At 32.7% G+C, this 13100-nt stretch overlaps 1 protein-coding gene across 1 annotated transcript; it reads right to left on the bottom strand.

Moving 5' to 3' along the window:
- Positions 1-429: 429 nt before the first annotated feature.
- LOC126717532 (histone-lysine N-methyltransferase SUVR4) lies at positions 430-10658 on the bottom strand. The gene is made up of 9 exons (XM_050419300.1): positions 10519-10658; positions 9833-10335; positions 7981-9011; positions 7118-7383; positions 5551-5617; positions 5345-5395; positions 2857-2951; positions 739-1023; positions 430-577 (listed from the first exon to the last, which is right to left on the bottom strand). Exons 2-8 carry the CDS (start codon positions 10269-10271, stop codon positions 1017-1019), a joined length of 1956 nt encoding a protein of 651 aa, XP_050275257.1. The 5' UTR covers positions 10272-10335; positions 10519-10658; the 3' UTR covers positions 430-577; positions 739-1016.
- Positions 10659-13100: the final 2442 nt, after the last annotated feature.

The raw sequence follows: 13100 nt of genomic DNA, 5'->3' as shown, positions 1-13100 counted from the left end.
TTTTAGTAGGTTTTGTAGTCTGTTGTTACAACCAAGTTTGTAACCAAATTTTGTCTTCTGCCAAATCATCCACTTGTAATCTTCACGTCTCTAGAACAATATTTAAAACCTATAATCCATATTCTTTGGTGGCATCATGAGTCCAGTAACTAAAAAAGCAATCTTAGACAGTCAATAGGCAAGGACTCATGGTATGATAACCTTGTATTAAAATCTTGAACATACACAGTCAAAAAATTTCCATAAAATCAAAAACTTCAATGAGAATTACCTACAAGATAGGCTGTTAGATGTAGACAAAAATTCCGAACACTTGATTTCTTCAAAAAGATAAAAGATGTTAGGCACAATGCAGCTCAAACAGTAGGAGAAATCAATTGTATGCTTTAATGGAGCAGGAATTTGTGCAACTGATTTCTAAGGAGGGAGTTTCTCAAAAAAAAAAAAAAAAATTCTAAGGAGGGAAAAAGCATAAAATCTACACCTAAAAATGTCTGTCTGCTGTAGGACATGCATCAATTCTGGTCCATGTGGTATGCTATAACAAATGTGTGAGGGACTTGAGCCAAAAACAAACCTGCAGGCATAAAATTTATTGCGTACCGTCAATACATATACCTCAGTGAACCTATAAAGTTCTATTTGAGAAGGAAATTTAAATGCATCGCCTTTTCCAATTAGCAAAAAGGTTGGATGAGGAACAAATAGAGGAATCGAATGGATATTGAAAATACTCACAAATACTCTCCATGTGGCTGCTTCCGCTCTAACATTGACAGGGACAACTACAGAAATTCAAAAGCTCTATGTATGATATAGTGAAACATATCATCGTTAAACTTCCCAAAATATCCTCAGACATCTCCAAAACTTTATCTTTGGAAAAAAAAAATCTCTCTTCATGAAAGTTCTTGTAGTTACTTCTGTATTAATTGGTAGGAAGTTGCAGAAAAAAGAGAATTGTCCTTCAGAAAATGATCTTGTCAATTATTCATCTAAGTGTTATACCCATTGATCTAGCTCCTGTTACAGAAAACTTTACAGTGATCAGGAAAGAAGATATTAAGAAATGCCAAACTAAATTAATTGTTTAGTTTCAGATTTGAAACAAAGCATAATGCACCACGTAATCTCTCTCCCTATATCATGGTTAAGGCTTTCAGTTATTTGGGCCCTCTGAGGTGTTTGTGAGGTCCAAAGTTCTCAAAAGATAATTGAAAGCAACTGCTTGATTTCTGTTTAAGATCCACCTTTTTTAGGCTGGGCAAAGAGAGAGACAATGAGCCAAATTCATAAAAATCATGTGATGTGTGTAAATTTAAACGATGAAATGAAAAAATCAAATTAATATGCAATGCATTATGTTATGAACACCTTCCTATTTAAGATTTGCTTTACATTCAAAGCCTAAGCATCAGGATTTTTTTTGGAAAAAGCACCAGGCATATTATTGTCAGAGATAAAAGTAAAAAACTGTTCACATACACTTTTCCAGTGTAAGTTGTCCCAAGTTAAATTCAATTCATAATCTCTTTTGGAATCGGTACGTGATGAACAGAAGTCCTAGGAAAAAAAACGAATGCCTACAGACCAAGAAAAACTATTAACCATGGAGAAAGGGGAAACTCTTGCTAAACCATTGTTATATACTCATCGCATTTTCTAATTTAACTAATCACCATGAAGAGGAGAGAACATAGCCCATTTGGCTGCATCAATTTAATAGAAGTAACAACCAAATTGATTTTGCAGTTTTGGTCAGTTTAAATATTAAATTATGTATTGCTGAGTTCAGATGAGAAGTCATGCATTGTCTAAGGTAGAGCATGGTCATGCTCCACAAGTAACACATCCTGTTGAGGTATTGTATGCCTTAACTATTTTGTATCTATGTGGAAAATTAAATAGTCAAAAAAGTCTAGCAGGAAAGTAGTTCTAAGGTGTGTCCATAATGCAGGAATTCTGATTGGGAATTGTATATTCTTGAAAATTCAGTAAAGCCAGGTTGTTGGTTTCAAAATAATTCTCTGAAATTACAATTCCCATTAATATTCCAAGTTCTAACGAAACACGAGAACTCCAACTTCAACCTCTTAAGGATGAAAGAGTCACAAAAGTGAAAAGAAAGGAAAGATGATTTCACGGTCTCCTGTGATTCTTTTCTTTCAAATGCTCAGACTTTGATGAAACATCAACCCATCAAAAGTGAATGAAGAGATTTAAGGGTAACTATTTCCTGCAGGAGAACGGTTAGGGGTAAAGCCACACTGTTGCCTAATAACGAAATACACTAAGCGAGGAAGAATCAAATTTGTTATCCTTAATCCAGCTTTTCTCACTCAAATCAGTCTCCTGTGATTCTTTTCTTTCAAATGCTCAGACTTTGATGATACATCAACCTATCAAAAGTGAATAAAGAGATTTAAGGGTAACTATTTCCTGCAGGAGAACAGTTACAGGTAAAGCCACACTGCTGCCTAATAATGAAATATACAAAGCGAGGGAGAATCAATTTTGTTATCCTTTATCCAGCTTTTCTCACTCAAACTGAGTCACAATACAACGCTTAAACAAACACCTAGACTTAACAGAAAGATCAATGGTTTTTTTAGTGGCAACTGGTAATTACATGTACATGCTGTGTGTATTGAACCCATGACCTTACGCTCCACCTTGCAATTTGTCATGTGAGCTATAGAGCTCATTGGCATGAACAGATCAGTGGATTTTTGTTCAAAACCAAATTAAATAATATAATCACATTATGTTCTTTCTTCTGTCCAAATATACTTATCAAAATATTATATATATACATATCAGCCTCACATTATGTTCTATGTATATATATATACTGACCTTTTATGTTTCTTGTCTCGGCAGACTTCACTTCCACAACGACATTGAAATGCCTTAATGGGATGATTTTCATCAGCAAAGTCTATCCCATAATCCTGCAAATGATTTCAGAAAAAACAATCTAAGCAATAAGGAGTGCAGACAGCCAGAGTTCAACTTAAATTACAAGAACTTCAGAATAGGTCACATAAAATATTAGCATGCGCATAAGATTTAATGGCTTAAAACTTCCAATAGTTTAGAGAGCAGGTAACCCATAAAATGTTCACGAGAATGTAAGAATGTCTTTCTTTTCTCGAGTACACCGTAAGAATATTCTTTAAATATATTTAAGGGTTCTGTGGAGGCCTTATCAACAATTTTTTAATTTGTCAGTTTTCTTCCATTAAAGGTCTATTTGAGATCCGTTTATTTTGCTGAAACTGAAAACTTTTTGTTGAAAATACTGTAGATTAAGGTAAAAGTTAGTTGAAATAGTACAGTAAGACCCATGAATAATACCAAAAAGTACAGTGGGACCCATGAATAGTAGCAAAAATAAGCTGGCAAAATTAAGCATGCCAAACGCACACTAAGTGCCCATTTGGGAACAGCTTATTTAACTGAAACTAAAAACTTTTTGTTGAAGGTACTGTAAATAAAGGTAAAAGTTAGCTGAAATAGTACAGTGAGACCCATGAATAGTACCAAAAAGTGCAATGGGACCTATGAATAATAGTAAAAATAAGCTGAATAGTAAAATAATCTGGCAAAAATAATTAATGCCAAACGCACACTAAGAAGACATTTTCTAAAGCCATCTTGGACTCTATTAAGTTCAGCTGTTCAAAGTGGATGTCACATTTCTATTCTAAATGTACAAACAAAACAACAACCCACCAATCTAGTGTTATATTCAATTAGGAAAACATCAGAAAGTCAGAGAGAAACAGTGAAGAGAACAATTTTTTGAGAAAAGCTTCCCATTGAGATTACGGCAAAGGTTTAAACCAAAATACAATCTGACTTCCCACAGACTTTTCACCAGCTTACAGAGTGACATTTTACTGGCATCCAAACTCACATTTCCCAAGCACATGGTGACCATGATTGCCATCAGAATTACATTGACTACGGCCTAAAGTTTTTTTATAACTAATAAATTGACTTGGACCTAAATTTATATCTATACTATGATTCTATGATGCTTTGATGAATTTAATGCGCCTTAAACAGCACAATAAATAGTTGTTCTTCTATTTTAAGGGTTGACCATAAGATACATCTATTAGGACATTTACATGTTTGTTTTGATATAGGGAGGGGGATTTGAACCCTAGATGTTTTTGTTAGAAACATAAGAAGGTGCTAGTTGCTCTTGGCGACATTTACGTGTTTGTTTATATCACCCAGTCCACTGTCCTTCTCTTTAAAAACAATGCAACATGGAAATACCTAAATTGAAATTTCATGAAAAGACACAATCACAAAAAGCAAATAGTCAACCTTAAACCACTTCTACTCCACATGCAAGAGAACAGACCCTTATTCCTCCTGTTTATGGCATGAATTTAATGAAATGGGCTAAACAGGCTAATATATCTTTAAAACAGACAAATATAAAGACTACATCAGATGGACAACTTATTGGCTACATCAACCCTACATGTAATACAAGTGTGGGAACTACTTTCTCATGCTGATAAATAGTACTGCAAGTAATTCTGTGCAAATGAAAATAGCTTTATTTTCATATATAATAGAGCAAAAAGGATGCAGATTTTATGTCAACAGGATGTTTTGGAAAGCTCAGCCTCATTGTGTTACATTTCTGCAACTCAAAAATTCATAGATTTTGACTTATCAAAAAAGAAAATCATAGATATTTGATGACTGCTGAAAATTGGGGTTTTAAATTTTTACAGACACATGCTGGGATTGAATATATATATTTTTGATAAGTAGGATTGAATATATATATATATATATAATGCTGATAGATTCATTTGTATCTACTACTCATATGACACCCATGTAAAAGCAAGCTATGAAAGAGTTAAGTGTAATATAGAGCTGCAGTATCTAATACCACTGAAGAACCTCCATAGAAAAGATTTTAGTCCTTTGTTGAGCAATAGATTCAAATGGGCACAAAAATGCTTGGACTACTATAACTACAAAAATGATTATTTTTTACTTATCAAAAAAAAAAAAATTTGTACATGCTGCTGAAAATGAATCAAGGTGTGATGATTGTAAAGATCAAATAGAACTACCAGGAACCCTATTTTAGCAGAAGTGGAAATGTGGAACCCTATTGTAGCATAAGACAATTCCGAATTCCCCGGATTGGACATCATACATTAAGGCCATCAATTTTTCATTTCTTTTTAAGTAGTTTAAATCCAAAAAATTTCAAACAAACAAGTGAAACAACCATTTGCAGTCCATGTTTTAAGCTAAGAAACTCCAAGAAACAATTTTGTTTTCACACAATGAGCCTACTTACCCATGTCAGTTCTTGAAAAGCACGCACTTTCTTTGTAGTAAAAAAGGCAAGCTGCATACAAGAAACACAAGCAGGTACTTTAGCTGTACATCTTTCTAGAAGGTTTACAACTCCCCATCCAAACCCTTCCAAAATTATTTCCTTTGCTTCTAAATATGAAAAATAAGTTAGGAAATAAATGCGAATGAAACTGGTCAAAATCATACATGATAATAGTGACGATCAGGAGTCTCCACTTCAACTGGAACATCAATCAAGTTCGAATCAAAGCATCTGAAACAATAACAATTCATTTTAGAACACAGAAATGGGAAATTTTTAAGAAAAAAAAGGGAAAAAGAAAGAAAAGAAAAGTAGATGATAACCAAGTAATGAAGTGCACTAAACCATATGGTGATATCATATTGATATTTGATAGTAGAAGAACATAATAATTTGTTCTCAGACACAAGTAATTACAGATAAAATAGAAAAATCAAGTGCCAATAATGATTAAATAGAAGAGGGCCAATTTGCCCACCCCATGGAGAACTAAATCATCCCTTCCTCATAGAACCCACACTCTTCACCCATTCTTATAGGAGGAAGGAGGATTTGACTCAAAACTCATTGGCTGCATTTTCCAATTAATTAAATATATAAATTCAAAAGCTTGAACAGGATAATACTAAAATCACAACCACTGACAGCTTGTGCAGGAAATTTGAAATAATGGCATTCTTTGTAATCACACAGATGATCCACATGCTACTGATTTAAGCAGCAGCACAATTTTTTTTCAGTGGATCATTCAAGTTTGTGGCTTCATGCAGCAATCCTATAAAAATTTCATTGGAGCATTCAATTTATAGGACAAGCAAAGGGCTTAAACTTCCTTCTTTCTAGAGGATCATACAACGACCATTAGTCTATGATGTTGTTACAGAAAAGAATTTTAAATAAAAGGACAATAAATAATAAAACTCAGATTTCTGAGGACTTGAAATAGACTTGAAATAGCATAATCTTTACTCAAGCATGAAAAAGTTATTCATGAAAAAGTTATTCAGGAAAAACAATCTACTATGTATTTCCTGAGTTTCACTAGCTATAATAAGGTACATTTGCTTTCTTTTTAAGTCAAAATAATCTGTCAGATCCATTCAATTTCTATAGATAAGTTAGGATTTATATCTTCTGAGGTATGATATTTCTTAAAAATGTCCCTTTCACAGAATCATAGATGTTACTTTCCTTATTGCAACAGATAAGGAAAAGGAACAAATGAACAAGGCATTACGAGGAAAAAAACAAAAAAACCTCTATTTTTCTTCATTAGAAATTAATCTTTTCCACCTCTTTCTTCTTCTTTTTTGGTGGTGCTTATGCATATTGAGAAGGCTCAAAAGTCAAAACTGTCTTTTGTTACTCTTTGTTCATAAGCACTGATTGTATTTATAGCATCTTATACACACAATGAAACAAAGAAATTCCTATTCTTGTAGTTCAACTTCCTTGGCTACAGATACCAATAATATTTTCCAATGTCTTCTCTAAAGGTGCCATCAACTCATGAAAACAGCCATAATCATGGAAACAAATAACTTCACTCATGAAAAATCGAAAAGCAACCAAGATAATTTTGAGCATTAACATCCTAATTTATAGAATGGGTTACCCACTAAGATGAAGACACGCGATTGATAGAAGAAAAAAATACTGCTAAATTGCAGCTAAGAGCATAACACACACATGCAATAACCAATTAAAGAAACAAAAAAACATAAAGCCTACCTATGGTTGATGAACCTTGCAACGTTTCCATGACATGTGGCATCCAAACAAAGTGCCTCCTCATCTTTTAAAACTACTTCTGAGCCCCAATCGGCATCAAGTGTTACTGGGTACGTATGTCTCTCGTTGCCACTGCTTTGCAGAATCCGATAGTATAACTCCATGTTGGTTAGTACTTCCCCTATATATTCACATATGAAGGCTCCTTTGGGGATGTCCTCAAGTGTTCTGATACCCCATCCTTTTCCTTCAGGAGTCAAGAACACCTAAAGAATAAAAGCCAATGCGAAGTTTACAGGTCATAAAGAATAAACATATGAAAATTATCTTATCAATAAAACAAGAAGTTGTTGTCATTGTTATTGTTGTTTGTTGTAGTTATTATGAACATTTCCTTTTTGTATTATTGGTAAGTTACACATGCATCCAATGAGTCTCGAACTCACAACCTCACCCTCCCCCTAGAACTTATAAGTAGAATAAGTGCCAGATAAGCTAGAGTTCAAATGTCCATGAACATTTATTATGATATAACATATGTAGCTTAAAAAACTTAATTATCACTGGATGTATACAAAATAGCAGAAAGAATTTCATGAACTAGTATCAGCATGAATAACCAAACAATGGGTGTTTTCAGCAGGAAAACTTTATTATTGTCCAAAGGAACACGTGCTGAACATACACTTTCTGAGATTGTTTGTCAAAAATGATTACCAAGTATTGAAACTCAGTCAAATGATATCTTGAAGTCATTCTAACCTGCTTGGCTCCCACCCTAGCCAAAATAATTGACTAATTAAATTAGAGACTCATGCTAAATCAACCTGCTTCCACCATATGAAATTCAAGGAGAATCTCACCTGCAACTTGCGTGTTATGCCTCTCTGCACTACTCGATTACCACACTGCATGTCACATCCACATTTTCTCCAGCATTCTTTAATGAACTTACGGACCAAATGGCCCTTGCATCGTTCAGGCATGTCCTCATTCTTCATCCTCTCTAATGGGCAGTATTGACAATAAACAAAATGGTGATCTTGAGGTGCTCGCTTCATAGAGATACAAGCGCTTAGAAATTCTTCTTTCAGCAGGCCTTGTGGCGAGTAAGCAAACTCTCCACCAGTTTCTCGAGCACATGCACAAGTAATTGATGATGAAAGACAGTCTCCTGAACAATCCTCACAGCAATCCTCATCCGCAATCCGAGCCAATGAAATATTTACATTAGCATTCTGATAAATTATATTGTGTGGAATGTAATTGAATTTTGGGAGCTGCTCCCTGCCAACTTCATTAACCAATGATATTTTCACTTTTTCTGCACCTTTTGTTATGTCAAGTATATTACAGAAGGCCCTGTTCCCATCATGAACCAGATTTCGTGAATTTGTATGCCTAGAACTGCCTGAACCCTTTCGATTTGAATCTGTTTCAGAAGTACGTACTGCAAAAGCTCTCTTCTTTGGTCCAGTAATACGTGAGGCATCACGGACATCTATAATCACATCAGAAGAAGAGTTAACAGCAGTAGATCTATCAGGAGAATTTGTACCCAGCTTCAAATAACTTTCACACAAATCCTTCAACAACATTCTCACAGAAAACTGGGGCCCAACAATTTTCCCTGATCTGAAATATTTATCCTCCACATATTTCAGAACTGAGTCTAACTTTGGAATACGAAAATTCATTTGACGAAGTGCAGAATCACAATTCAATAAGATTTTCACTCCTCCCAAGGATGAAGAAGCAATACCAAAATCAGTCTCATGGCTTGTATGGCCAGTGCCCACTGAATTGTCATTGTCATCGCCAAGAAGCACATAATGAGGAGGCAGAACCTTGACAATAGGTTTCGCAGTTGAACCATTTGAGGACCTTGGACGAGCTAAACAAAACCAGACCAAGAAATAAATTAGCAAACATTAACTATAGTTCTCACTGACACAAATAAAACAGATAATCAATCAAACATGGGATAGCTACAGCAGGCATTCATGATGAAATTCACATGATCAAAAGTTCAATGCCCAAAGTATAAGAGTACCTAAGAAGCCACAAATACAAAACAAAGCTAGGAAGTGAAATCAGCAAACAGTAAAAGTGTAAATTATGAATCACACAAATATAACAGGTAGATATTGAAAATCACTACCATAGTCATTGATGATGCAACTTGTATCTAAAATTTCAATTCCTGCAATGTAAATAAAAATAAGAAGCAACAGTTTAATCCCCTATCCACCTCATGATTAATCATCAATTATCCCAAATGTTAAGCAGTTCAAAAATGATACAACCCCTTAATAAACAAGACTCAACATGGGATTTTAAGTTTTTAAATGGGAGCTAGAGTTGAAACAAAGTTCGAAGAACTTAGGACCAACTGTTATGATACCATAATAAATTACCAATTTTCCCAAAAACTTAAACCGCTACAAAATTATAAACTTAATCATTTAATCATAATTCCAACATATAACAACAACAATAACAAACAAACAAAAAAGGCCTTAGTCCCAATTTTTTTGGAGCTAACTATAAATCCTCAACAAATTAGTTAGCATTATATATTAATTATTCCATCAACTTGAGTTACTCTTCTCTAATCATGACTAAACCATCTCAAGCGACTTTCCCTCGTGGGCCAAAAAAATTTGGGGACATTTTTGAAGCAAAAAACGAAGAAACAATTGATATGATTATCACCTGGAGGAGGGAGAACTGTAATGGGTTGATACAGCATTGGATTTTCAGTACTAGTAATAGTAGTATTACACACAGCATCATCACCACCACCAGCATCATCATCAACATGATCATCAACATCAATATCATCTCCACCAACCACATCATCATCACCACAAGAAATGGGTTCCTTCCCTTTTCCTTCTACTAAACTCTGTTGTTTAACTCTTTTTGGTGACCTTTCATCATCTTCAACCTCATCTTTGCCACTAGTGGCACCACCTTCATTGAGCTCAAAATAGGCGTCTATGAGTGTTCTATAATTCCCGTCTTCAATCAAATCCCAATTCATATTGTACAGCACCAATAGCTTCTTCAACACGGGTTTCACCTTCTCAGGTGGGATATCCAAACGCTTCATTGCATTAAAAGCCGCAACGACTCTTGGGTTTCGAGCCATCGCCAAAACCCAAAACGCCAAACGACCCAACTCAGAAAAAGGACCCAACTTTGTCTTGTAGTAACTGTTACATGCATATGAAGGCCAAAAAAAAAAAAAAAGCTCGTTAACAAGTAAAAAATTCAAGAAACAACAATGAAAACAAGTAAACAAACAAAACAATACAAAACTACCATTTTCAATGAACAAAATCAAACTTTTTTTGGTTTTTTCTCAATACCCAATAGAGTGAATAGAAATTTTATACCGTGAAAGACAATTTTTTTTGGATGAAATAATGGAGCAGAGAAATGGGTATAGGGAACTGTGGAGGGAAGAGTAAGGGGTTTGGGAATGTTTCTATTGTCGTTTCGTTTACACAGTGAGAGGGAGAGAGAGAGAGATTTTGTGGGGTCGAATTTGTTATTGGAGAGTGTGCAGCACGTTTTATAAGTTTTTTTTTTGGGGGGGGGGGGGGGGGGGGGTGTTGAGTACGTAGTCATTGTACGGAATTTGCAGAGAGGGACGAATGGTGTGTTCATAGTCCAATTTTATGAATTTTTTTTAATAATTTTTATTATTAAAAAAAACTTTTATCATTAAAATTAAAATTAATTTAATGATGGGAGTCAATTATTATTATTATTATTATTTTAATAAAGATTGGAGTCAAAGTTAACAAACAAGTAAAAAAAGGTTCCACTTTCTAAAAAAAAAAAAAGTACAAAAAAGTTCCCAAAAAAAAAAAAAAAAAAAAAACTGATAGTGTTTCTCTCCTTCGGCATCCCTTATCTTTTTTTCTTTTTTCTTTTTTTTTACTGATAAAACCATCATCTTTTATCTTAAATTTAAAAATATGGATTACAATCTTATCATTTCAAATCCCATCAAACACTTATGTTTGGTAAACTATAATAGGCATTATAATATAATAGTTACTTATTCCTATGTCCTTATTAATAACTATTTTTTTTAAAATAAGGAATAACTAATCATATTTAAAAGGGATGGAATAGTTATTTCTTAGTAGGTATATTAATTTTTACAATTAATATTTTCCTAAATAAACAAACATTCCATATGTATATAATAATTATGAAATAAAAAATCATAAAAAATGACTAATTTCTCTTTCAAATTTAAAAAATATTATTTTTTAGGAAATATAATTATATGAGTAAGATATTTCCTAAAATATATTTTAAGTTTGATTTTTTAGAGAGTATTTTAAGTTTGATTTAAAATGTTTTCATTTCACTGTCTTCAGAGTTCCATTATTGTGTTGTCATCAAACAAATAAATAGTAATAAACATTACATTACAACATTTCATATTTCTTGTAATATTTATTCCTATTTTTATGTAATTACCATTACAATTTACCAAACGTGCCCTAAATTCATCGTATGATACTATAGACTAAAATACATTTTTGAACTTTAAAGTTTGGGTAGTTTTAATTTTAAAACTTTACATTTCAAAATTTTCATTCTAGCCATTTATATTTGATTCTCTTTTTATTTTTTTTCTTCATATTTCATTCAACTTTCATTTTGGCCTTCATATTGAATTAAGTTTTCTGTTTGGCCTTTCATGAAAATGAAAATTTTGAAATTTATAGGGCCAAATAGAAACTAAATCAAACATAAAGAGCTAAAAAAAATGGTTGTTTTTGATAGATACAAATATAAATTTAAAATTTTTAACTTTAATTGATTTTATTGATAGCATTTCTTTCCTTCATCATCCCTTATCTTCATCTTTTTTGTTGATAAAAATGAAGAAAAATCATCATCTACTATCTTAAATATAAAAGAATGGATTACAATCTTATCATTTCAAATTTCATCAACCATTAAATTCACTAGCTTGTAACTCTTGCTTACACACAGGAACATTAAACAACGATGATAAAAATGAATGAAAATCAATAAAAATTAAACTATTGAAGTTGCAAAATTCCTAAATTGACACAAACCCATCAATATTCCAAATAAGATAATCAAAACTAAATAAGAAATTTGAAGAGAGAGAGAGAGAGAGAGCTATATATATGAACCTTAGTGGGAATGATGAAAAAAAAAAATGAAAGAAACAAATAAACAAATCCAAAGACAATAATTGAAAATAAAGAATTATTTACTTAGAGAGAGAGAGAGAGAGAGAGAGAGAGAGAGAGAGAGAGAGGGAAGGAACCTAAGGTAGAGAATGATGGCGCAGTGAAGACAATAGACTTCTCTAAAACCTTCAAGTAAATACAAAGTTACTTGCTTTGATTTTTTTTTTTTTTTTTTTTTCTAAAGCTTCATCAACAATTTCATGGTTTCCATTAAAGAGAAAGAATTCAAAGAGTTTAGCTTTTGTGACAATCCAATTTCTTCATTGCCCATTGCAGTATTTATATATATTTTTTATATAAACTCTTTGGGTTTTGCGTAGCATTTGTATAGTTTTTTATATAAACTGTTTGGGGTTTGCAACTTGGCACAAAAAATTTTAAATATATATTTAAAGGAGACACGTGGCACAAAATTGAGAATCCAATTGAAATCTAATTGGATTTTCTTTGATTTTTGGCTTTAAATAGATATATAAAGTAGTGTGCAACCCAATGTATATGCACGAGTACAATTAAAAACAATCTCAATTACACGATTCAAATTATACTTTTTTTAGAAAAGGTTCAAATTATACATGGTGAACTAGCTTACACATTTTTTAAACTATAGATTTCTAAAATATGTAATGGTTTATATATATATATATATATATATATATAATTTAGAATTTAATTGGATTTAGACTCCTCAGTTTTTGCACCCAATCATTCACTTGCCACAAAATTTAAAA

This window comes from Quercus robur, chromosome 3 (genome assembly GCF_932294415.1).
Source record: "Quercus robur chromosome 3, dhQueRobu3.1, whole genome shotgun sequence".
Lineage (NCBI taxonomy): Eukaryota > Viridiplantae > Streptophyta > Magnoliopsida > Fagales > Fagaceae > Quercus > Quercus robur.
The sequence above is the reverse complement of the archived record's forward strand: the minus strand, read 5'-3'. Positions and strand labels throughout refer to the sequence as shown.

What these genes read in the sequence shown, in the direction of transcription:
- LOC126717532 (XM_050419300.1), bottom strand. Translation starts at nt 10,271, where the DNA reads ATGGCTCGAAACCCAAGAGTCGTTGCGGCTTTTAATGCAATGAAGCGT. An exon ending in TACAGTTCTCCCTCCTCCAG is followed by an intron (nt 9,012 to 9,832) that starts GTGATAATCATA and finishes GGTTTTGTTTAG; the next exon opens with CTCGTCCAAGGTCCTCAAAT. An exon ending in CTGATCGTCACTATTATCAT is followed by an intron (nt 5,396 to 5,550) that starts GTATGATTTTGA and finishes TCTTGTATGCAG; the next exon opens with CTTGCCTTTTTTACTACAAA.